The sequence below is a fragment of the Marmota monax genome, unplaced genomic scaffold (assembly GCF_021218885.2).
Source record: "Marmota monax isolate L192 unplaced genomic scaffold, Marmota_monax_Labrador192_F-V1.1 WCK01_AAM20220418_F8-fsc00047, whole genome shotgun sequence".
Classification (NCBI taxonomy): Eukaryota; Metazoa; Chordata; class Mammalia; order Rodentia; family Sciuridae; genus Marmota; species Marmota monax.
This window is the reverse complement of record NW_026692072.1, coordinates 2,549,644-2,576,351: the sequence shown is the minus strand read 5'-3', so window position 1 is coordinate 2,576,351 and position 26,708 is coordinate 2,549,644. Positions and strand designations below refer to the sequence as shown.

At 36.7% G+C, this 26,708-nt stretch overlaps 1 protein-coding gene across 1 annotated transcript in view; it reads right to left on the bottom strand.

Annotated features, from left to right (window-relative positions):
- Nucleotides 1-26,708, bottom strand: part of Trim44 (tripartite motif containing 44) — a 111,859-nt gene that overhangs the window by 82,466 nt on the left and 2,685 nt on the right. The window contains exon 2 of the mRNA XM_046456082.2: nt 8,515-8,592. Within this exon, the coding sequence (XP_046312038.1) occupies nt 8,515-8,592 (78 nt within the window). The remainder of the gene's footprint in view (nt 1-8,514; nt 8,593-26,708) is intronic.

The following is a 26,708-nucleotide window of genomic DNA, read 5'->3' as shown; positions in this document are numbered from 1 at the left end:
GACAAAACAGGGATAATAACTATTTTACAGGGTTGTTGCACTAATCTAAAGTATATAAGGGGGGCTGGGGCTGTAGCTCAGTGGTACAGCGCTTACCTAGCACATGTGAGGCACTGGGTTCCATCCTTAGCACACAGAAAAATAAACAAATAAAATAAAGGCATTCTGTCCATCTATAAGTACAAAAAAAAAATTTTTTTTTAAGTACGTAAGGGAAAAGGGGAATGAGAAATTAGTGTTTAATGGGCTCAGAGTTTCAGTTTGGGATAATAAAAAGATACTGGAGACATACAATGATGATGGATGCATAACAGTGTAAATGTACTTAATGCCACTGAACTGTACACTTAAAATGATTAAAATTTTGTGATTGCTGCTGCCTCTGATTTCTCTGCTTCCAGCCTGAGGTTGCCTGGAGGTCTTCTTTCTGGGCTGCTGCAGAAGCCACTGCTGTGCCCGAAGGTCTCTTCTCTGGGCACTGCCTTGGTAATCACAGATGTGATTTCCCAGGCTACCTCCAAGGTCACTGCCGCTGAAATGAGTCTCCTGTCAATCATGGCTGCCTCTGATTCCACTGCTGCCAGCCTGAGATCACGTGGAGGTCTTCTTTCTGGGTGCTGTTGCCACAGAAGAAACTGCTGCCCCGGATGCAACAGAAGCCAACACTGCTGCTGATACCTGAAGATCTCCTGGTGATGCAGTCTCCATAGCTGCAGTTGCAGCTGCCTCTACAGCCGCCACTACTGGTGACCCACTGCCTGCTGCCAACAACCTCTGCCACTACTGTTGCTACCATGGCCTAGAGGACTGCTCTGAAGGAGACTCCAGGTTTGGCTGCACATAGCTGCACCAATTTTGGGACACCAGTCAGGGCCTGGGCCCTGCGTGCTAGCAGGTTTACCACCAAAAGAGCCTCTGTCTGAGGATTCCAGCTGGGACCTGCAGACCCAGTATGGGGGTGACTGCCTGAGGTCTTCCTGCACAGAGTGCTGGTGGCTCTTGTCTTGCTGCTGTATCTTGGGGTTGCTCCTTTGCATGAGTGTATCCCTGGTGGTCTCTCTGCAAGTAGGAGCAGCACTGAGATCTTGGGACTGCAATGTGGCAGAGCCTGAAGAATCTGAAGCCCAGATCGGTGGGATAGAGACTGGGTCTGTGAGGGCTGATCTGGGTTTGGAGATACCAAGAGACGACAGAGACAGGGCTTAGAAACTGTTGAACACTGACAGAGACAGTTCAACTTTCCAGCAAGATTTATTTTATTTTATTTTTTGATTCACTAATCTCTCTACGATATTTGGAACAGGATGTTTTTTATGCATCAGCGTGTGGAGGACAATGATATATGAATGGTGTTTTGCATTTCTGTTGTATTCTTATGTCTTTATTTTTTTTCTCTTTGTTTGTATTCTTCCTGTTTCTATTTTCTTTCCAACTTTTTTTCCAAAAGTATATTTTCTTTCCAACTTTTCTCCAAACAACAGTCAATCTCTGTTGGCTCCTCTTCCACTCTTCCTGTGAATTTTTACTTCTAGTTTCTCTCTTCCTCCCTCGAGAATATTGCATACTACACTACCTCTGTTCTCTCACCTACCATCTGAAATTGTAAATAATTTTAACAAATTTTCTGTTTGTACTATAGATAGTTATTGAACTCATCATTTTGGTTTAATGCAAGAAAGCAGAAGATGCCTTAGTGGGGAGCTATTAGATTTAAGGCTATATAGTGTGTACACAGGGTGCTGTTGATATTGGTCTTACCAGTAAAGGTGAAGTGCTGGAAACCTTCAGGGACATTATAGGACTACAGGATAGAATTTATCCTGCCTTAGATCCATACTTTTAGATGGGCAAATGTGGGAGGCCATCCTCGCACATGATTTGAGTTACCTCCCTTGGCTGGGTGAGAGGCGCTTAGACACAGCTGTGTTAGAGCTTTCCCCACCCTTTCCCAGGTCCGAGGGCTTATCCGTGCAGAGGTGTGTCTGGCGGCTGACCTTGGGATGCTGCCCACCTTAACCTTCATTGGATGGGATTTTCCCTGGAATTTTTTGTTCCCCAATAAAAGCCTACTCCCTGGTGTGTTCTCTCTCTCTCTCTCTCTCTCTCTCTCTCTCTCTCATCTCTTCTGTAAACCTCGCCACCGCATTAGGTGGCTGGAGGCGGGAGCTAGGAGAAGCCATCCTGGAGCTGGTATTAAAGGTAATAAGAGTCTTGTCTCTTTAATTTAAAACTCCCTAGCAATTACTCATGAATCGAACCTTCTTTCATGAAGCCAGCGCTGGTCGCGTGGCAGAGGCAAACACACTAACAACATGAAAAAACGAGGGAATAAAGGGCCCCAAGCAAACCAAGATGCTTCAAGCAACAGAAGCCACTGATAACATGGTAGAAGAAATGTCCAAGAAGGAGTTCAGATTGTATATAGTTAAATTGATATATGAAGTAAAGGATAGTATGAGGAGTGAAATCAAAGAAAAAATACAGGAAGTGAAAGAACACTTCAATAGAGTTAGAGATCGTGGGGAAAAAAAAACAAGCAGAAATCCTCATAATGAAGAAATCAGTAAACCAACTTACAAATTCAATAGAAAGTATCACCAACAGACTAGACCACTTGGAAGACAGAACCTTAGACAATGAAGATAACATATATAATCTTGAAAGTAGAGCTGAACATGCGGTGAAGATGTAAGATACCATGAACAGAATATCCCAGAATTATGGGATAACATGAAAAGACCAAATTTAATAGTTATTGGAATAGATGAAGGAGCAGAGATACAAACCAAAGGAATGCACAATATTTTCAATGATATAATAGCAGAAAATTTCCCGAACCTAAAAAAATGAAATGGAAAATCAAATATAAGAGGCATTCAGGACCCCAAATGTACAATATTACAGCAGACCCAACCGAGACACATTATAATGAAAATGAGTGACACAGATAATAAAGATTAAAATCGTAAAGGCTATGAGAGAAAAAAAATCAAATAATATATAGAGGGAAATCAATTTGGATCTCAACTGATTTCTCAACCCAGAGCCTCAAAGCTAGGAGGTCCAATAATATATTTCAAGCTCTGAAAGAAAATGAATGCCAATCAAGAATTTCATATCCATCAAAATTAAGTTTCAGATTTGAAGATAAAATTAAAACATTCCATGATAAGCAAAAATTAAAAGAATTCACAACTAGAAAGCCTACTCTCAGAGCATTCTCAACAAAATATTCCATGAGGATGAAGTGAAACCAGCAAAGGGAGGATCTACACTAAAGGGACATTCAACCAAATGAGAAACTAAGACAAATCAAAAACCAGAAATAAATTAAAATGACAGGGAATACAAGTCATACCTCAATAATAACCTTGAATTTTAATGACCTAAACTTATCAATCAAAAGACATAGATTATCAGATTAGATTAAAAAGCAAGACCCAACAATGCTATCTTCAAGAGACTTACCTCATGGGCAAAGACAACCACCAGCTGAAGGTGAAAGGATGGGAAAAAAACTTATCACTCATATAGACTGTGTAAACAAGCAGGGGTTTCTATTCTCACCTCAGATAAAGTAGACTTCAAATCAAATCAGAAGAAACAAAGAAGGACATTTCATACTTCTTAAAGGAAGTATATATATATATGCAATTATAAATATTTTTGCCCCAAACAATGGAACCCCTATGTACATCAAACAAACCCTTCTCAATTTCAAGAGTCAAACAGACCCAATACAATAATACTGGGTGATTTTAACACACCTCTCTCATTACTAGACAGATCTTCCAAACAAAAATTAAATAATAAAACAATAGAACTAAATAATACAATCAATAATTTAGACTTAACAGACATATATAGAATATTTCATCCATCAACAAGAAAATATACTTTCTTCTTAGCAGCACATGGCTCCTTCTCTAAAATAGACCAAATATTATGCCACAAAACAACTTCTGGTAAATACAAAAAAAAAAAAAACAGAAATAATACCCTGCATTTTGTCAGACCACAATGGAATGAAATTAGAAACCAATGATGAAATAAAAAATCAAAGCTACTGTAACAAATAGAGACTAAATAATGCACAATTGAATGATGAATAAATAGTAGAAGAAATCATGGATGAAATTTTAAAAATTCTTAGAGGTAAATAAGAACACTGATACAACATATCAAAACTCTCTGGACACTATGAAGACAGTACTAAGAGGAAAGTTTATTGTATTGAGTGCATTCATTAGGAGAATAAAAAAGTCTGGGCTGGGGTGTAGCTCATTGGTAGAGCGCCCGCCTCACATAGGTGAGGCACTGAGTTCGATCCTCAGCACCACATAAAAATAAATAAAGATATTGTGTCCAACTACAACTAAAAAAATATTTTACAAAAAGAATAAAAAGTCAACAAGTAATGACCTAACACTACATCTCAAAGACCTAGAAAAAGAAGAATAAATCAACACCAAAAGCAGTAATAGACAGGAAATAGTCAAAACCAGAACTGAAATCAAATCAAAACAAAAGAAACAACGGAAAATATTGACAAAACAAAAAGTTGGTTCTTTGAAAAAATAAATAAAATAGATAACCCCCCCCCTGGCCATGTTAATGAAGAGAAAAAGAAAGAAAACTCAAATTACTAAAATACAAGATAAAGAAGGAAATATCACAAGGGACAAGTCTGAAATACAGAAGATAATTAGAAACTGTGTAAAAATTTATACTCTAAATAAAATAGAAAATATCAGAGAAATCAACAAATTTCTAGACATATGACATACCCAAACTGAATGAGATCATACATGATTTAAACAGATCAATTTCAAGTAGTGAAATAGAAAAGGCCATCAAAAGCCTACCAACCAAGAAAAGCCCAGGACCAGATGGATTCTCAGCTGAGTTCTACAAGACTTTCAAAACAAGAATTAAAACCAATACTCCTCAACAGTATTCCATGAAATAGAAAAGGAGGGAAGCATTCCAAACTCATTTTATGAAGCTAATATGACCCTGATACCAAAATCAGACAAAGACACATCAAGGAAAGAAAACTTCAGACCAATATCCCTGATAAACATAGATGCAAAAACTCTCAATAAAATTCTGGCAAATTGCATACAAAACATATTAAAAAGATAGTGCACCACGATCAAGTGGTGCATGCATGACTGGTTCAACAAATCAATAAATGTAATTCATCATATTAATACTTAAAAACAATAATCATATGATCATCTCAATAGATGCAGAAAAAGCATTTGACAAAATACAGTAAAAACACTAGAAAAACTAGGGATAGTAGGAACATACCACAACATTGTAAAAGCTATATATGCTAAACCCAAGGCCAGCATCATTCTAAATGGAGGAAAAACTGAAAGCATTCCCACTAAAAACTGGAACAAGACAAGGATGACTTCTTTCACCACTTCTAATCAACATCATTCTTAAAACTCTAGCCAGAACAATTAGACAAAAGAAAGAAATTAAATGGATACAAATAGGTAAAGGAGAACTCAAACTATCACTATTTGCTGATGACATGATTCTGTATCTAGAAGATCAAAAAATTCCACCAGAAAATTTCTAGAATAAATAAATTCAGCAAAGTAGCAGGATATAAAATCAACACCCATAAATCAAACACATTCCTATACATCAGCGATGAATCCACTGAAAGAGAAATTAGGATTAAAACAAACAAACAAAAAAAACCCCTGAGAATCATTCTAACAAAAGAGGTGAAAGACCTCTACAATGAAAACTACAGAACACTAAAGAAAGAATTTGAAGAAAACTTCAGAAGATGGAAAGATCTCCATGCTCCTGGATAGGCAGAATTAATATTGTCAAAATGGCCATACTACCAAAAGCATTACACAGATTTAATGCAATTCCTACTAAAATCCCAATGACATTCTTCATAGAAATAGAAAAGGCAATCATGAAATTTATTCGAAAAAATAAGAGACCCAGAATAGCTAAAGCCATCCTTAGCAAGAAAAGTGAAGCAGGAGGCATCACAATACCAGACCTTAAACTATACTACAGAGCAATAGTAACAAAAACAGCATGGTATTGGCACCAAAATAGACTTGTAGACCAATGGTACATAATAGAGGACACAGAGACAAACCCACATAAATATGGTTATCTATCTCATATTAGACAAGGGTGCCAAAAACATTCACTGGAGAAAAGACAGTGTCTTCAAAAAATGGTGCTGGCAAAAACTAGAAATTCGTATGTAGCAGAATGAAATTAAACCTCTATATCTCACCCTGCACAAAAATCAACTCAAAGTGGATCAAAGACTTAGGCACTAGAACAGAGACCCTGTGCCTAATAGAAGAAAAAATAGACCCAAATTTTCACATAAGCCTAACATCTGACTTCCTTAACAAGACTCCCAACGCTCAAGAAATAAAATCAAGAATCAATAAATGGGATGGATTCAAATTAAAAAGCTTCTTCTCAGCAAAGGAAACAATCGATAATGTGAGGACAGATTGGGAGAAAATCTTCACTACATGCACCTCTGATAAAGCATTAATCTCTAGGATATATAAATGCCTCAAAAAACCAAATAACCCAATCAATAAATGGGCTAAGGAACTCAACAGACACTTCAAAGAAGAAATACAACTGATCAACAAATACATGAAAAAATGTCAGTATCACTAGCTATTACAGAAATGCAAATCAAACTACTCTAAGATTTCATCTCTCTACTGTCAGAATGGCAATCATCAAGAATACAGGCAACAATAAATGTTGGCAAGGATGTGGTAAAAAAGGTACACTAATACATTGCTGGTGGGACAGAAAGCAATGTGGAGATTCCTCAGAAAGCTTGGAACGGAACCACCATTTTAAGTCCTTTGAGTATAAAGTCCTTTATACTCAAAGGACTTAAAAATCAGCAAACTACAGTAATGCAGCCACGTCAATGTTTATAGCAGCTCAATTCACAACAGCTAAACTATGGAACCAACCTAGGTATCCCTCAATAGATGAATGGATAAAGAAAATGTGGTATATACACTCAATGGAATATTATCCAGTTTTAAAGAAGAGTGAAATTATGGCATCTGCCAGTAAATGGATGGAGTTAGAGAATATCATGCTAAGCAAAATAAGCCAATCCCACAAAACCAAAGGCCAAATGTTTTCTCTAACATGTGGATGCTAATTCACAATAAGGTGGGGGCTAGGGAAGAACAGTGTTACTTTAGATTAGGTAGAGGGAAGTATTGGTAGGGGAGGGGATGTGAGGATAGGAAAGACAGTAGAAATAAACAGACATTATTACTTTATGTATATATGTGACTACCTGACCAATATGATTCTGCAACATGTACACTCAGAAAAAATGAGAAATTATATCCCATCTATGTATGACATATCAAAATGCATAAATGCATTTTACTGTCATGTAAAACTAATTAAAACAAATAAAAAAATTTAAAAATTTTTTGTTATGAATATTTTACAATAATTATGTAAGGTACCTAGCCCACTCTCAGTAGGTACTCAAGAAATGCTAGACCCATTCCCTTTATAAGGAATTCAGGGATAGGGTAAAGGAGACAGGGTAAAATAAACTAAGATCCTTTCCCTGTTTTATTGTGAGAGGCTTTGAGTCTCAGGCAGAGCCCAGCTGGTCCTAATACCAGGCAGTACCACATTAATTATCTCAGAAGGAAGGAGAAAGGAATCTGAGTTAGTTATAATCCCTGCAGCATGTTCTGTTCCCACTCCACCTCCACCTGGGTATGGCAAACCCTAGAATATCAACCCTCCAGCCCCCAACCCCCAAAAAAACTAGACACTTAAACCTCAAGGTCATGGGAACAAAAGGATATTCAGTGGCAGCTGGCTTCAGTACATGGGGGAGAGACAAGACTTCAGTACTGAACACCAACTGGATGGGTCCTGTATCCTGTTCCAGTCCCAAGCATTATACTGATCAGTATCTCAAATGCCTTCAGTTGGATTTATATACACGGTGGATAGAAATCTCAAAAGTCAAGTAAACAAATATTAAAAATGCACTTCTCTACAGTTATAATTAATGATTATGTATTGTTAAGTCATAAAATAAGAGGGAAAACATGACATATCTACAAGAATATCAGAATACTGATTTTGATGGGTAGGCTTAATTAGATCTTTTTTTTTGGTGGGGGAAGATATCGGGAAATGAACTCAAGGGCACTTGACCACTAAGCCACATCCCCAGCTCTATTGTGTATTCTATTTAGAGACAGGGTCTCACTGAGTTGCTTAACACCTCACCTTTGCTGAGGCTGGCTTTGAACTCACAATCCTCCTGCCTCATCCTCCCGAGCTACTAGGATTATAGGCATGTGCCACCGTGCCTGGCTTTAATTAGACCTTAATGTAATGTTCACAGAGATGATCATTAACATTCCTCAAACGTAGTAGCTCAAGGAGAACAAAATGCTTGAGGTACCAACATCCAATCAATTTCAAAACAATACTTACTTTAGGATCTGAGCTCTTGAACTTTAACCTTTCCACCAATTCTATCATGGCTGCCTTCAGTCCTCCTGAGTCTTTGCTCTAGAAGAAAGAAAAGTCAAGGGTCACTAGAGAGCATTTTGTTTTTCTCTTAAACAGAATTTCAGAGGACAATGAAATGGAAAGCAATTTTTTCTTCTTATCATCCAAGAGAACTGAACAACTTAGGGAGACCTGCACTGCACTGACCCCTTCCCCTTCTCTACAGACAAAGAGGGTTAGGACATAAATTGCCCAGTGACCTGAAAGAACTACTGGAATGAAAATTAAATGCAATTTGTACAGGCTGACTCACTGCTTCATCTCAGACTCAACTGTGCTGGTATTCACTGAAGGCCAAAGCCCTGCAAAAGAAATTTGCATCTTATGGCCTACTAATTTTTATTTTAAACTTTTATGTATCAGTGACAGAACTATGCAATATTAAATATTCTTACAAAAATAAAAGTGATGAAAACCATCCAAGACTTAACAGAAAACAGAATTACAATGTGCTGGTTAAGAGTACAAGGTTTTTGAGTCAGACAAATAGAGTTTCAAATCTGAGGTCTATCAATGACTAACCAAAGAAAATTACTGAATTTCTCAAAATCTTCTAAAAAACTGGGGAAAATAAATAGGTCATTATGAGGTTTAATTGAAACAGTGTTTGCACAGTATGTGGCACATAGTAAATGCTCCAAATGTCATCTGTTGTTACTACAGTGTAATGATTTATAGTAGAACAGTCCAACCGTTCTTGTTACAGAAATGTAACAAGAACCCTCACAGGTAAGCCTGTATATAATTTAAATTTTCTTGTGGCTACAATAAAAAAGTGAAAGTAATTTTAATGTATTTAATGTAACTCAATATGTCTAAAATATTATCATTTGCACTATGTAATTTCAATATATTACATTTTTTTCCACACTAAATCTTTGAAACCTTTTGTTTTTTTACACCTATAGCCCAATTCAATTTGGGCCACATTTCAAGTACTCCAAAGCCACACAAGGCTAGTGACTATCATGTTGGTCAACCCAAACTTAGAGTTCAGACTGTACAACCATATTGCCAGATTCAAATCTCAACTAGCTGTGTGATCTTAGGCACATCACTTAGCTTCCTTGTGTCTGTATTTCTTTACCTATAAATTGAAACTAACTACAGTAGTATCTATTTCATAGGTATGTAGTAAGATTAAATAGTTAATATGTCAAGATTCACAGAACAAGGCCTAGCACAGGGTAAACACAATAGGAGTATGAGATAGTTTTATTATTACTCTTTGTCTCTCTCTTGTTTTAAAAGTTCTTTAAAGGTAAGAACTACATCTTTTATATCTCTGTCTCCTGTGCCCAGCATAAGAAGGCATTGTAAAAAGCCTGCTGCACAAATGAACAAACTTAACCTTAAGACATGAATGTGCATTAATGATAACGTGTGTATGCACATGTGTCATTATCTGCAATTTTAAGAACTACTTTATTTTCTTATCTCAACAATTCTGTTGCACAGGGTATGACCACTCATTTTGCCAGTGAAGAAATGAAGGCATAAAGAAGTAAGAAGAGTCAGGTGTGGTGACACACATCTGTAATCCCAGCTACTTGGGAGGCTGAAGCAAGAGGATCCCAAACTCAAGCTTGCCAATTTCGCAAGAGCCTGTCTTAAAAGAAAAAAATGAAAAGGGCTGAGGATGTAGCTCAGTGGCAAATGCTCCTGAGCTTAATCCCAACACCACTGAAAAAAGGGTTGGGGGTAAGGTGGGCTGGATATGTAACTGAGAGTTAGAAACACTTGCCTAGTTTGTGCAAGGCCTTTGGTTTGATCTGTGGTACCACAAAAAAAAAAAAAAAAGATTGTCATTTTTATAGGGGAATAGATGATAATAAACAAACACTACAACTATCTCTTACTCAAAATTGGCCTTGGCCTCTAGATCAGTGAGGAGAGTTATAGAACTAATTTCAGTTACTCCAAAACAGGAAATACTTAGTAAGAACCACTGAAAGGATTAAAATACTTTATATGTTAAATCTTTCCCCTCCCAATCTACTCCTTCTCCCAAGTCTACATATGAAAGCAAAAGTCAAATGTAACATGACTATGACCAATATCTGCTTTAGATATGCTTTTTGAACAGATCACATTTCTATGCTAGCTATGGTTCTACATTGTACTAATTTCTACTTTTTAAAATGATTGTAGAAATTAGGGGAGTTATAAACAATCTTCAATCTCTATGGTCTCAGAAAAAGACAGCTGGGAAAAGGAATCTAGAAGTCACATATGAGGGAGTGAGAGAGATCTGAAGTACCTAAAAAAGGGTTAAGTTGTCAGACAATCCTGCTTTTACCAGATGATCAGACAATAAAGCCTGTCTAGTGATATCATTCCTTCTCATTGGTTGAACAAGCAGGTCATTTGTCCCTGGAAAGCTCTTTCACCCCATCCCAGCTGCCAGCACCCATTTTAAGCTCTTCAGCAAAAGCCTAATGTGTTATGACTTTCCCCATGGCTCTAAAAACAGAAAGGAATGTAGCAAACTGGGCCTTGAACCTTTCAGCAAAACAGAACTACGGAAGGAATTCCTAAGAAGCAGACAGTCTGTTTGCAGGCAGATGTGCCTTGTACAGAAAGATAAGGGAGCCCTTCACCTTCTTTCATAAAAATGCAGAGTGTCAGCAGAAGCCTTCCTCCTTTACACAAAGCACAGGCAGCTTGCCTTCGCCTAGGGACAGGCGGCGGCACCTGAAGAGAGCCTCCAATCAGGAAATTCACCCATTGGCCCCCCCAGCTGACTCTCTTGAGAATTATTCTCAAAGATTAATTGGGCTCTATGTTGAGAATGCTATACTCAGCCTCTAAATGAGTGGTGAAGAAAACCTTCCCCAATGGCTTTAAAAGAAAAAAAAAAAACATAAAAAAAGCAGCTGGTCAAAAGAGAAAGGCTCTTCTGGGCAGACCTGACCCTGACAGCTGCAGAGCTGGTATGGAGGATGCTGGTCCAAATCCTCCCTACCCAAACCCCTGCTTTCTTCCATTCTCCAGTCCCTTCCTGTACCCCAAGGAGCCTTGTACACAGGTGTTCAAGCTACTTACTGTCCAAGCTCTGAGAAGACACCTCTCAAACAGTCCCTTTAGCCACACCTGAAACCTAGGGATACATATATACCAGGGGTGGAGTTCAATGCCTTTGGTCCATCTGCAAGCAGATGAACTCAGGAAGAGTCTCCATAGGACCACAGAGCAGGCTCAGGACATTGTATCGGATAATTTTTGGAGCCTGGGTACTCGAGTAACAGGAAGGTGACGGGCATGGTCAAAGGAGGGGACTTCAAAAGCATGGAACACAGAACATGGGTCTATCTAGGTCTGCAGGTGGCATCCAAGTATAAGTATCAATCTTGAGGCAAGCATTATGACTAGAGAAGAAGTGGGACTTTCCTGATATCCACACTGCACCTTCATCCACCAATGCATTCCAACAACACAGTTCAATGTGAACATATCTTGTTTATGTACTATTTTCTTTCCCCAAAAAAGTACAGAATAAAGAGACAAGCACCATGCTGTGACACCTACCCCTGAGGAATTGATCAATTTGTGGAAGTTAAAAGGCTTCACAAAAGCCAGCTTCTAGAAGTGAGTCATGATAAAAAAATACCTTACATACTAAGTTATTTTTTATTCTCTGAAACATATTCATATGCTCTTTCATTGGCATTTCACAGTAACTCTAAAAGATAGTGTATTCTCACTTTACAGCTGAGAATAATATCTGGTAGAAATAAAATGAGGATTCCCAAAAATCACAGAGCTCATGCACCCTTTAATTGGCATTTCATGATAACACAATAAAAGGAGATACTGGAATCTCAATTGTTCCCCCAAATAAAAGCAGCAAAACCAGGATCAAAACGATGAAAAATAAAAAAAAAAAAATTATAACATGTACAACAGAAGAGATTAATCAAGAATATTAAAACAATTCCTGTAAATTAATAAGAAAAAGATAATTAAACCCCAAAGAAATCCCAACAAAAGGGCATGGACATAGAAGAAATGTAAAATGGTTAATAAATACATCCAAAGATGTTTAAAACTTACTCATAATTAAGATATCATTTCTTACCCATCAGACTGAAAAAAAAATGTAATCTAATAACAGCAGGTGTTAAGAGGCTTAAGGTAAACTGAGGGCTTCCATATATTGCTGACTGAAGTGTAAAATGGAAATGCTACTCTGAAGTCATATGCCTAGCAAGTCCACTTTTCCTTTCCTCTTGAGAAACATTGATTCATCTCTCAAGGGGGCATGCACAAAGATATTTATTGCAACATTACTTGTAATACTGAAAACTGTAAACACCCTAAGCATTCATACATAGAGAAAGGCTAAATAAACTATGTAATTTACAAACTAAGGAATACCTTATAGCAAATAAAAGGAATAAAGTAGATCCATACATACAGCAAGACATAGTGTAAAATTAAAAAAGAAAAAAATTGTAAAATAATATACATAATAAGTACATGTTCTATAGGTGATGTAAGTATGTAAAAGAAAAGTAATAACTACTGGGATTGGTATTAGGGATGATAGAAGAAGGGTTTTAGATTTAGTTCCATGTATTTGTGTTAGTTGCAGGACTTCCTGTCTAGGAGGAACAAGAATGGAATCTAGGCTTATCTCAGGATGTTACATTTCCAGCACTTTCTACAGTTAACTCTGAGAACTCTTAGCAAGAAAGAGGGAAAAAGTCAGGTCACCAAGGCTATTCTTGTTCCTCCTAGACAGAAAGTCCTACAACTCTTCAGCCAAGTGTGTCAAGCTTCCCCCAGGTATAAAACCCCAGATGGCATGTGATCTAAGGGTCTCAGCTTTATTATAGTATCCATCAGGCATGTGTAGATGAGATTCTATGCCTCCTGGGTTACTCCTGAGCCTTGCAGAAGCAGCTTCCACCTGGCAAATTGCAAGCCTTCAATAAATATATGTTGAATAAGTGAAGAGCTTAAAAGAAAAAAAATCATGTCATTAACTTCAAGTAACATACAAACATACCTTAAATAAATACTGTATGTGAAAAAACTGTAGTAAAAATTAAGTGAAATAATGTGTAAAAAGTTTATAGTACCAGCCAGGCATGACGGCACATGTCTACAATCCCAGGAACTTGGGGGATCACAAGTTCAAAGCCAGACTCAGCATTTAGGGATGCCCTAAGCAACTTTGCAAGACGTGTCTCAAAATAAAAAAATAAAAAGGGCTGGAGATGTGGCTCAGTGATAAGCACCTCTGGGTTCAATCTCTGGTACAAAAAAAAAAGTAAAAAGTTTTATAGTACAGAAGCTAGCACATGCTAAGTTCTCAATAAATTTTGGTAATGGTTATTTATTGTTAGTATTAATTGAATAATGATATATCATGACTGCTAAGTATCAGGTACTAAGCTACAGAAGCACTGAATAGAAAAAAAATGAACAAAACCATTTGTTAATAATCAAAATATACTGCAGAACAGCAAGGAAAAAATCTTCAAAGAAATGGGAAAAAAATGATTTTGGAATATTTACATAAAAAATGCCTTCATATAGATAGTAAACATCAAGAGAATATGTCAGTGCGACTTAGAAAGCTTAATGTGAGTGGCAATAATTGAGAGTATAGGCAAATGAGATGTGAGAAAGAATATATACTTCAAAGTCAGACTTGGATTCAAATCCAAGTCCTTCCACTGACAAGCTGGGTAACACCCACCCAAAGTTAACCTCTTTGAGTGTCAGTTTCCTCACCTATAAAATGGGAATCATAACATCACAGCTTAGTACAGAGTTATACTGAGGATCACATTAAATAATGTATGAAAAGCAACTGATCTCAAACTGCTCAATACTGAGGATCACATTAAGTAATGTATGAAAAGCAACTGATCTCAAACTGCTCAATAAATGACAGCTATTATTTTTTCTCATCTATAGAACATTCTCAAAATTCAACAGAAAAGTTTCTACTTGTCTCTTAGTGTCATAACCTCAGCCCAAGGTAAGCATTTCCAATCCTCAAAATCTACCACTCAATACAGGTTATACCCTACAAGAGTTCACTGGACCTAAAATACAAAGAGGAGAAGAGTAAGGGTGCCTATATAAACTTACCCTTACCTCTCTTCATAACTGCCTATGGGAGAGAAAATAGAGGATACTTTCTAACCCAAAAGTAGAGGGTAAATTACCCCTGCTGCCAAACTAACTTGTCTTGAACTGAACTCAGAGCAGAACCTTAGATGGCTCTTTAATGGAAATAAATTAAAAAAAAAAAAAAGGAGGTGACCTTCACTTTTCTGTTTGGAAAAACTGGCTGCACCTTCAGCAGTCATCTTGGTCCATAAGAAGGACTACACCCTAAGGATGACAAAGAGGAGCAGGAAAGAGTCTAAATACCTCTTAACTTCATGGTCCTTCCAACCTTATTAGACTTCTTACATTCAGCCTCCCATAGTCTTCTATAAAAATTTCCCACAGTTCAAAATGTAAAACAAAATCTAAAGAGGACAACCAGCAAGACTTGTGAACCTAAAATTAGACCTACCAACTGTGTTTTGTTTAGCTAATGCATAAGGTACCAGCAGAACACTGAAATATATTGGAGCTTCTTCTCTGAAGATGAGTTTTTCAACAGCCTATCAACTCACCAGATTAAAGCAGGCAGAAGCAGCAGAAGGAGAGGGGGCTGAACAGTTTTCACCCAAAGAAAACTTGGTGTCCAGAACATCTACTGCTGCCAGACTAACTTGTCTAGAACTGAACTCAGAACAGAACCTTAGATGGCTCTTTAATGGTAATAAAAAAGAGCCACAATTGCTAAGCATCTTTGTATACTGTAGGCACCATGTTAAGCTCCTTACAAGACCTGTGATCTTATTTCTCTTCACTATAACCCACTCATGATAAACAATTATGCCCATGTTACAGAATAAGAAACCACGACTCAGAGAGGCCAAAGGAATCACCCAACATGACACAGCTAGGAAGTACAAGTGCCAGGAATCAAACTCACAGACTGCAAAGACAACTGGGGCAAAGACTTTTTCTTTAGTAACAGAACCTCAGTTTTTAGCTGGACATACTGTGGGACAATTAACTGAAGTTAACTATCTTAAAAGTTTGGACATATTACAATGGATGTTTTCTATAATATTATTGAAGTTAAAAAAGATGATTACCTGAACTAAAATTACCTAATCTAACACATCTGAAGTGAGTTTACACATAATTAAACGTTCCATAGTGTCATAACCTCAGCCAAAGGTAAGCATTTTCAATCCTCAAAAATCTACCACTCAATATTGGTTATACCCTGCAAGGGTTCACTGGACCTAAAATACAAAGAGGAGAAGAGTAAGGGAGAGCTGCTGGAGAGCTTCCTTTAAAAAGAGGAGTGTGCCTTCACTTTTCTGATTTGGAAGAACTGGCTGCACCTTCAGCAGTCATCTTGGTCCATAAGAAGGACTACACCCTAAGGATGACAAACAAAGAGGAGCAGGAAAGAGTCTAAATACCTCTTAACTTCATGGTTCTTCCAATCTTATTAGACTTCTTTCATTCAGACTTGTTTTACATGAGAGAGAAATAAATAATATCTTGTTTGAGTTGCTGTTATTTTGAATTTTCCCAAGTTATTTCATTACTTTAGATGTATCTGAACTAAATTTCAATATAAATACTGATATGCTAAGCCACTATGCAAACTCTCAGCCTTCATTTATGTCCTAGGATTAAGATGAAATTATTAAACTTCATATCATACCATTTACTAAGTATTTCACATGTATCTAACTATTTAGCAGGCATTGTGCTAGGTGTCAGGAACACAAAGATCAATAACATATAGTCCTTAACCCATAGAGGACAGACATGGAAAGAGTTAATACTGAAACAGTTTACAATATTTTGTGGGACAAAAATGTGCACAAGGGGCTGGGCTTGTAGCTCAATAGTAGAGTACTTGCCTTGCATGTGGAAGGCACTGGGTTCGATCCTCAGCACCACATAAAAATAAAAATAAAGGCATGGTATCCATCTACTACTAAAAAAAAAAAAAATAGTGCACAAGCTGTTGCTATGGGAACAGAGAGAAGGGCTACCTGAACAGCCTCTATCTACCTTGTAAAATCCTGCCCATTTTTTACTTATTTATTTATTCCGTCTTTTAATCTTTTAGTACCAGGGATTAAACAAAGGGGCGCTTAACCACTGAGCAACATCCCCAGCCAGTTTTATTTTGAGACTGGGTCTCACAAAGTTGCTGAACACCTCCTTAAGTTGCTGAGGCTGGCCTCAAACTCATGATCCTCCTGCTTCAGGCTCCAAGCCGCCAGGATTTCAGGCATGTGCCACTGTGCCCAGCCCTACTCATCTCTTAAAGCCTATATCAAATACCACTTCTTCCAAGAAACCATTTCTGGTTCCATACCCTCCAACTAAAAATATTTTTTCTTTTCTGTAAAGTCACATATCATACTGTTGTGCCTCTCTTCTAATACTTAACACACAAAAAAAGACTCTCTTTCCTGCTGGGACACAAGCTTTCTAAAGTAAAAACCTCTTTTTATTCTTTTCAGTATGTGCTACACAGCTCACCAAAGTAAGTGCTCAAAAACAGAGATAAATAAAATTAACTTTAAAAAATAAAAGCCTCTGAAACTGAAGCTAACTATATGTTACAGTTTGGACATATTATAATGGAAGTTTTCTGTAATACCATTACTGAAGTTAAAAACAAATTACTAGCTGATTAAAAGAAAACTAGCTAAACACATCTGAAGTGAGTTTAATATATAATTAAATGTTCAATAAGAATTATCTAGCATACTAGAGTATACATCAAAGTCATTGCCATGTGCTTATTTGCTATAAATTATGGATTAAGCCTTTAATATATTTGGAGTATTTTGCTTTTTCATTCTTGATTAGTTCTGACATCTAAAAAAGGTATCAACTTTTACTCACCCTCACAATGCCATGTTGGCTTAATCCCTATCACAATGATACATATATACATACATACACATTTACACACACATGTAGTAGGATCCATCTCTCCAGGGCCAGGACTTCTCTCTATTCCATATAGCAGGGCTAAAGCTTTTGTTTCAGGTTCTTTGTCTATACTCTCCTTTTCTGAGAGGTCCATGAACATCTGTACTCCTTCCTACCACAAGTTTAGTCCCTGTTTTGGATATTAAAACAACCAATAGGAGTTAAGTGCATGAAACTGAGCTGTCATCCCAAATTGAACTGGGTACACTAATGGACAGGCATACAGGGAAAACTCCATGTAGTATGTTGTGGTTAAAAGGTTGGTGTCAAAGGTATACAGTCCTTTATTCCCAGAGGAACCCGATACATCAGCAACCTTATTCTGAAAATCAATTGTGTGACTGTATAAAATGCCTCTCAATTCATTCTATTTAATTGGAAGGTCAAGGAAGAGAAAAAGGAGATCACTGGAGTCTTGGGAGAAAAATCATGAAAAACCTGTACCTTTTCTCTAAAGGTGGGCTGTTCAAACCCTAGGCTAAGCTCTGCCAATTTCCAACTGTATGATCCTGGACAAGTATCTGACCTCTCTTATGCCTCAGTTTCCTCTTTTGTAAAGTAGATATAATAGAAGAATGTGCATTTGGGGTTGTCATGAGGATTACAAAAGTTAATATATACAAAGCACTTAAAAAATGCCTGCACACGATAGTATATAGGTGCTAGCTAGTTATATTATTTTTGAGGAGACAGAGAAAGAATTTTTTAATATTTATTTTTCAGTTTTTCAGTGGACACAACATCTTTATTTTATTTTTATGTGGCGCTGAGGATCAAACCCAGGGCCCTGCACATGCCAGGCAAGTGCGTTACCGCTTGAGCCACATCCCCAGCCCAAGTAATATTATTTTTAATCACTGTTCCTGAATTAGGCTGTGCTAAAAGAAAATAAAAGTGAATGAGGGAAAGGAAAAGATAAATTTTCAGCCTAGTGCAAGAGACACTAGCTGATCACTATTCACACGATACCACAGAAAAAGAGGGTCAGAAATTTCAGAACCTGAGAAGATCCCCTATCTCTCAGACACTGACAGTAAAAAGTCATGTTAATTGTATGAACCCTTACTACTGTGGTTGTCTTTCTAAAAATTTACAACCAGGCATGTAGCACACGCCTATAATCACAGTGACTGGGAGGCTGAAGCAAGAGGATCACAATTTCAAGACCAGCCTCAGCAACTTAGTGAGACTCTGCAACATGACAAGAGCCTGACACAAAAATTTAAAAAAAAAAAAAAAAATTAGAAAAGAGCTGAGGATGTAACTCAGTGGTAGAGCACACCTGGGTTCAATCCCCAGAACCAAAACATAATAATTAATAACCCAGAAGACATGGTGACTAAACATAATGTGGTATCCTAGGTGAACTCCTAGAACAGAAAAAGGACCCTGGGGTAAACTAAGGAAATATGAGTATATTATGAACTATGGTTAATAATGTATCAATACTGGTTCATTAACTGTAACAAATGTATCACATTAAAGTAAGATGTTAATAATAGGGGAAACAACATTCAGCATACAGGAATTCTCTTAAGCTATCTGTATAATTTTGCTGAAAATTAAAACAATACTAAAAGTTAGAAGTTTATTTAAATATACACACATATCCCTGGGCCCCATCTTGAGCGATTTTGATTTGATTGGCTAGGATGAAACTAATCACAGTTACTCTTTAAACAACCCCCACCCACAAGTGATTCAAATGTGGAATCAAGACAGAGAAACAGTTTACTTTGCAGACCTCACCTCCTATTCCTCTTTCACTCCACTTTATCCTATAATAGCTTTCTTGCTGCCCTCCCAACACTAAAGTTCATCTCTCTAGACTTCACATTCACCCTCCTTTCTGCCTTAACCTCTTTTCTCCCAGGCCTTTAAAAAATTTCTTAGATTATAAAATATAATGTTAAGAGTTAAGGTTGATGAAAGGGCTCAGTGATAGAGCACCTGCGTGGGTTCAAGCCCCAGCCAAGGGGGAAAAAAAAAAAAAGATTGTAGAAGAGTCCAAACACTTAACAAGACACAAATTATGGTGTGCTAAAAGAAAATAAAAGTGAATGAGGGAAAGGCAAAGAGACATTTTCAGACTAGTGTAAGAGACACTATCTGATCACTATTCACAGGATACCACAGAAAAGAGGGTATCCTACTCCACCTAACCCTGCAGAGGCCCTATAATCTCTCTAATAAAGTTCCATCACTGTTAATATCAAATTCCCTGAAAAATGGATCTCCATAAGCACAGATTCAGCCATAGAGTATTTCTATTTGTGCTAACACTGCATTACAATTGCTAGAACAATGTCAATCTCTCACTTCCAAAGCCAAATAATCCCTTCTAGGAAGTTTATGAACCAAACCAATTGTCTCTGCTATGACTTTGTAAGCACTACTGAATGATAACACAATAGAAGGTTTTCCTGATCTCTGCAAGATTTCATACTTCAGGTATGTGCCCAAATACTATATGGTCAGAGATGCCCTCCATACCCACCACACCACTGACTCTTTCATAACCATGACTTATTTTTTTTGTAGTACATATCATCATCCAAAACTACTTCACCCACACTAGAGTGTAAACTCTAAAAAATTAGGGCACTGCCTGTCCTGTTCATTTCTAAGACAGAACAGGTTAAGAAAGCGCATTTTGAACATTAGGCTAAAGTGGGAGTCCCAGAGAACCATTTAGGAGTGGCTCCAACTAATGATACCAAGCCATCTCCTTTACCTTAGATTTTTTTCTTATTTTGAATAAAAAGACACTTGTCAAACTACTGTGTAGCCAATTCTTCATGCTCTTATTAAAAAGTGTACTATATCCTTTCAGAAAATTAGAAGAAATAAAAATATATAAATAGGTACACTATAGTACACCTTTAACCTTCTTTTCCCTACCACAGGCAACACTGACCACTATGGAATACAACATGGCATCCCTCCACCTTCAGCCCATCTGGAGTCAGTTGTTCTGAGCATATACCTATTATCCTTCCAACCATCCTGCTACTGCTCCCAGTACCCCCTCAATTACTCCACTTCCCCCTACAGTTGTTCCCAATATCACTTACCTATTTCTCCCCAAATATGACTTAAAGGCAAACTCAAAGGCAAGAGGGTATGGCTTCCAAACCTTTGAAATTGTTCATAGCAAGGCCATGTTAAGAACTCTTCAGATGCTATATACCTGCTGAATTATGCCAACCACTTCTCCCTTTGCCATTTACTAAGACCCTTCCTTTTCTTCAGATTATTTTAGGGTGAACTAGACAAGTGTTTTTCAAACCACAGGACATGATCATAGTGTGCCATGAAATCAATGTAGTGGGAGGATCTAGAATTTTGAACAGAAATACAACACATCATAGGCAACCAAGTAAACAGTGTTTCATTTGAATTATCTAACGGGTATATTATATGTGTGCATAAGGGTATGAACAAGGTCACAATTAAAATACATTTTGCCTATTGTCGATTATATTCAAAATAATTTTTAAAACTACTGATCAAGAGGCTGGGGGTGTATGTAGCTCAGTGATACAGTGCTTGCCTAGCATGCCCAAAGCCTTGGGTTCAATCTCTAGCACCACAAAAAGGAAAAAAAAAAAAAAAAAGAAGAACCACCTACTGGTCAAGAGTACTGATTAACTATACTTTTGCTGCAACAAAAAATTCAATAAATGTACCTCTAAATGAAAATTCCCTTCACAATATGAGAACTTCCATATCAGGAAATCTATAAATTAGATGAAGTTCCTTTGTCTCAATGACTCAGAGCCAGAGATTATAAAGTAAGGGAAACCTGCATATTTGAGTTGAGAAATCATGATCAAGATGAGTGACAAGTATGCTGTGTAACTATTTTTCCAGTGTAAAGCTAGAGTCCAGGCTCAGTTCAATATTAGGCCCACAAAATTCTCCAGAGACTAAATCCAATGGAGTTGAACTGCAATATAGCAAAGACAAGGAGAAAAGAAAAACAGTGTTTCGGTGATGAAGGGTTGAGCCTCTTCACGGTGTTCACCTCTAACTATTTGGCCTAAGCAGGCTGCTTCTATACCTATTCCCCTCTTGATGTACAATAATTCTGGTTTTCTTCCAATTCTGGTATACTGTTATGTTTGTTTTTTTCCTAAATATCAGCAAACCTCAGCAAAAATGTGGCCTTATACCACCAATACCAGTCATTCACAGCCTGATTCAGTGCTGAGGTATTAAAACATGAATTGTACAAATTCCTCCCAACTCTAAATTTACATGCTTAAATAGCTTCTTCATATTAATAATAATAACTACTAATTCTCATGGAGGGCTAAAAATGGTATAGTCTCTTATCACCTGTTAAGTCATGTCACTCTCACACACACACACAAAAAAAATGTATTTTCTTTCTTATATCCATTTTAGACATGTGGAAACACAGTCAAACTGTTACATACCTTGTCCAAGGTCAAAAAGTAAGATGCAGAGCTAAGATAATTCCCATACCTTTCTAATTCCATTTTATACTTAATTTTTAAAATTTATAATACATAAATTTTTGCTTATTTTTTTCTTCTCTATTTACCTCTAATTCAATGAAACCTCCAGCAGAAGCAGGGACATCTTCCACTTTGTTCACTGCTATATCCCCAATTTTAGAGAGTACTATTCTCATCTAATGTATAATACTTATTGGACAAACAAATGAATGCAGTAAAACAACAATCTTCTTTTACCTATCATCACAATGAATCGCTTTTAATAATCCAAAAGACTTACTCTCTGGCTAACAGCAAATGTGCATTTCATTTAAAATATTTTAAACCAGAGGAGAACTGAAACAAAAGTTGCAATTAAGCTCCCACTATGTTCAAATCTTTATTGATTCAGAATGATCAGTCCCTCCCCAGTCTTAGTCCCTCCCCCACATCCAAGAGAGCAAATGATGTGCCTTTTCTGAAGAGAAAGAAAAAAAAAACAGTTATATGAGTTATATAGAAAAAAATATATGTGAAGCCCTAGGTTCAATTCTTAGTATGCATACAAACACACACAGGAAATAAAATAAAAAACAAAGAAAAAAATTATAACTTGTCTCTAAAAGTTCTTTTAAACACAATGTCTGGCATTAAATGAAAAATTATGAGACATGAAAAGAATCAGCAAAATATGACATATAATCAAGGAGATCAAAAAGATCCAGAAACAGATTTCTGAAAAGTAACCAAATCAATGTTGCAATGTTGAAAAGCATGGTATCTTAATTTAATGAATACATAATAAAGTATTTGCATCTGCAAGGGAGGGAGGGAAGTTGGGAGGAGTAAATCTTTGGAGTGATTTCTAGGAAACAGTGCTACAAAGCACAAAACGGTATTTAATATTCTTTCAAAAAACCCATGATTATAGTTTCACCAAAGAGAAAATATTAGACAAATCTGAATTAAGAAACATGCTACAAAATACCTGGCTAACACTCTCAAAACTAATAAGATCATCAAAAATTTTTAAATGTAATGTGAGGTCTTGGATAGGATCCTGAAATAGAACTCATCAGGGAAAAAATTGGTGAAATTCAATAAAATCTATAGTTTAGTTAGTAATAATGTTCCAATGTTAGAACAAACAGTTACAAGTAGTAGCCCTAGATCTGAAGATATTTATTAGTTCCCAGAAAATGGACTGCATTTGGCTGGGAGTGAAGGTGAGGTGGGAGGGGAGGAAGTGGTAAAAGAAAGCAAAGCTTATGGCCAGCTTGGACTGGGATATTTAAAGGAGATCCTTTTCATAATAGACTTGAGACTCTCCACCTTTCCAACCCTTGTCAAAGAGTAAAATCCAGAGTAAAGGCAAACTAAAAGTAAATTTGTCAGTATCTGAACCTCCAAGAACTGGAGGGAGTATTTTGAAGCTGTACAAAATAGAGAAGGAATGAGAATGAAAGAAAAATCTTTAAAAAGAGACTGTAACCCTGGGAAGGCCCTCATGAAAATCTGGCCCAAGAAACCTCTAAAAATTAATTTAGTTTAAGGGAGTTCTACATAAGTTGTATTCTCAGGCCTCAGCTTTAAAAGCAAGCCAAAATCTTCTATTGACAAATACAGCTTCATTCAAGTCTTCAAGAGCCTCCACAGTTTTTGGTGTTTTGTTTTGGTACTGGGGATTGAACCTAGGGGCACTTTACTACATTCCCAGTACTTTTTTATTTTGAGACAGTTTCACTATGTTGCTGAGAGTCTTGCTAAGTCACTGAGGCTGTCTTCAAACTTGCTATCCTCCTACCTCAGTTTCCTGAGTTGCTGGAATTATAGACATATGCCACCATATCCTGATATTTTAAAGGCAACTGAGTTACTCAGTCAAGCATAAAAGGTGTGTGTGTGTGTGTGAGAGAGAGAGAGAGAGAGAGAGACAGAGAGAGAGAGAAAGAGAGAGAAATAATTTCAAAGAAAAAAATCAAAACCACCAGCAGATAGAGCTCTATAAATGCTTCACACATTGGAATTATCAGAGGCAGATTACAAATCAACATGCCTACTGCTCTCAAAAGAAACAAAGGATAGCTACATATGAGAAAAGAATGGTCCTGATTGGGCTGGGGATTTAGCTAAGTGATAGAGCACTTGCCTAGCATGCTCTAGGCCCAGGGCTTGATCCCCAGTAGAGGAAGGAAGGGAGGGAAGGAGGGAGGGAGAGAAAAGAAGGTCCAGATAACATCCATGGTTAGTTCTATCAAATTTTAGGAAGAAATACCCAATCTTACAAAAATACTTCTGGAACATTGAGAGAACAGGACATGTCAGAAATATTATACCCTGTTTTAGACTATGAGGCCAGCATATCCTTGACAACAAAATCTCATGAGAACAGTACAAAAAAAGAACAACTGCCAGGGGCTTTGGCACCCATCTGTAATCCTAGTGAGCAGGAGGATCACAAGTTCCAGGCCAGCCTCTAAGACATAATTAGGCCCTACGCCCCTCTGAGGTCAATCCCCAGCATCCCCCCTCAACAAAAATTACAGGCAATTTGATAAATATAATGAAAAAGAAATACTGTATAAATTATTAATAAACCAAATACAAAAACATAGTGATACTTCATCATAACCAAGTTGGGTCAAATATATCCCAGAAATGCAAAGTTGATTTAATTATAAAACATACAAACATGAAGAGATGAAAATAAGGCCATATACATATGTACACACCTCTATTTACAAAACAAACAAACAAGCAAAAAAATAAAAAAAAACCCAAATAAGCAAAGAATTAATAAAAATGGTTACCAGCTAGTGGAAGAAGCAAAGAACAGAGGCTTCAGAGATACGTGAACATATTTCTGATTTTTAATTTAATCACAAAAAGTAAATCAATTCATCACATCAACACAGATCATTCCAACAAATGCAGAAAAATAGCTTGATATTCAATATCTAAGAAAAACTTAGCAAACTAGGACTAAAAGAGAATCTTCTTAATCTGATGAAACATATCTATTAAAAACTATAAAAATATATCATACTTCAAATAAATTATTAGGATATGTAAGAGAATTTAGCAGATAGCTTAATATAAAAACCAATATGGAGGCCAGACACAGTAGCGCACACCTGTAATCCCAATAGTTCAGAAGGCTGAGACAGGAGGATGGCAAGTTCAAAGCCAGCTTCAGCAATTTAGTGAGTTCCTAAGTAATTTAGTGAGATCCTGTCTCTAAATAAAATACAAAATAAGGCTGGGAATGTGACTCAGTGGTCGAGTATCCTGGAATTCAATCCCTGGTACGAAGAAAAAAAAAAAAAAAAACCCCAATATGGAAAATCTAATCAAATTCCTATATGTAATTAAAAAGCAAAAATTAAAAACATTTTTACAATATAAAATTATGAAATATATGAAAAAAACTTCACAAAGGATCTTTTAGGGAAACTATAACTGAAGCAATAAAACCTAAATAAATGGACCACAAGACTTTTTTTGTAATGGTATTAATTCTCCTTATATTGGTTTATAAATTCAATACAATACCCAAAAAACACCTCCAAAAAATCTTGAAAAAAATTTTTTTATAGGGCTGGTGTTGTGGCTCAGCAGTAGAGTGCTCGCCTAGGATGTGCAAGGTCCTGGGTTCGATCCTCGGCAACACATAAAAATAAATAAATAAAATAAAGGTATTGTGTCCAACTACAACTAATAAACAAATATTTTTTTTAAATATAGCATAATTCTACAAAATGTAAAGAATAAGGCTGGCTGAAACACTTGTAGAAGAACAAAGTAGAAGGACCTGCTCCACCAGATATTAAAAGCTATGGTAACTGAGAAAACATCTTGTTCACAGAAAAATATACTATAACAGTATGGAAAAGAAGAGTCAAGACACATGCTCACAAACACTTGATATATGACATGGAATAGCAGATCAGTATATAAAGGGCATTTTTTTTTTTTCTGGCAGTGCTGGGGACCGAATTCAGGGGTGTTCTACCTCTGAGTTAAAATCCCAGGCTTGTTTTAAATTTTTTGTTTTTTTTGAAACAAGGTCCAGCTAAGTTGCCCTGGCTGGCCTTGAACCTACAAATCTCCTGCCTTAGCCTTGGAAGTCACTGGGATTACAGGCATACCACACACACCTGGCAAAAGGTGTTCTTTTTCAATAAATGCTGTTAGAGCAACTGGTTATCTGTATGGGGGGCAAAAAATGAAACGGACCCCTACTTTCACTAAAAAAAATCATTACTAAGTGGAATAAGATCAAAAAAGCACAAACCATAAAGTATTGATAAATTATAGCTTGTTAAAATCTTTATTCAAGAACTTAAAAAAAAAAGAAAAAATACAAATTAGAAGATATTTGAAACCCATATAAAACAACAAAGAAGTCAAGAACAAATACATGGAAAATTCCTATAAATTAATGAGGAAAAAAAGATACACACTCCATTAGAAAATGTGCAAAAGATTTGATGGGGTACTCCACGAAAAGAGGAAATACAAAAGATACTCAAAGTCATAAGTAACCAGAGAAATGCAAATAAAAACTACAATAAGATACCATTCATTAAATGCCCATAAGATTGA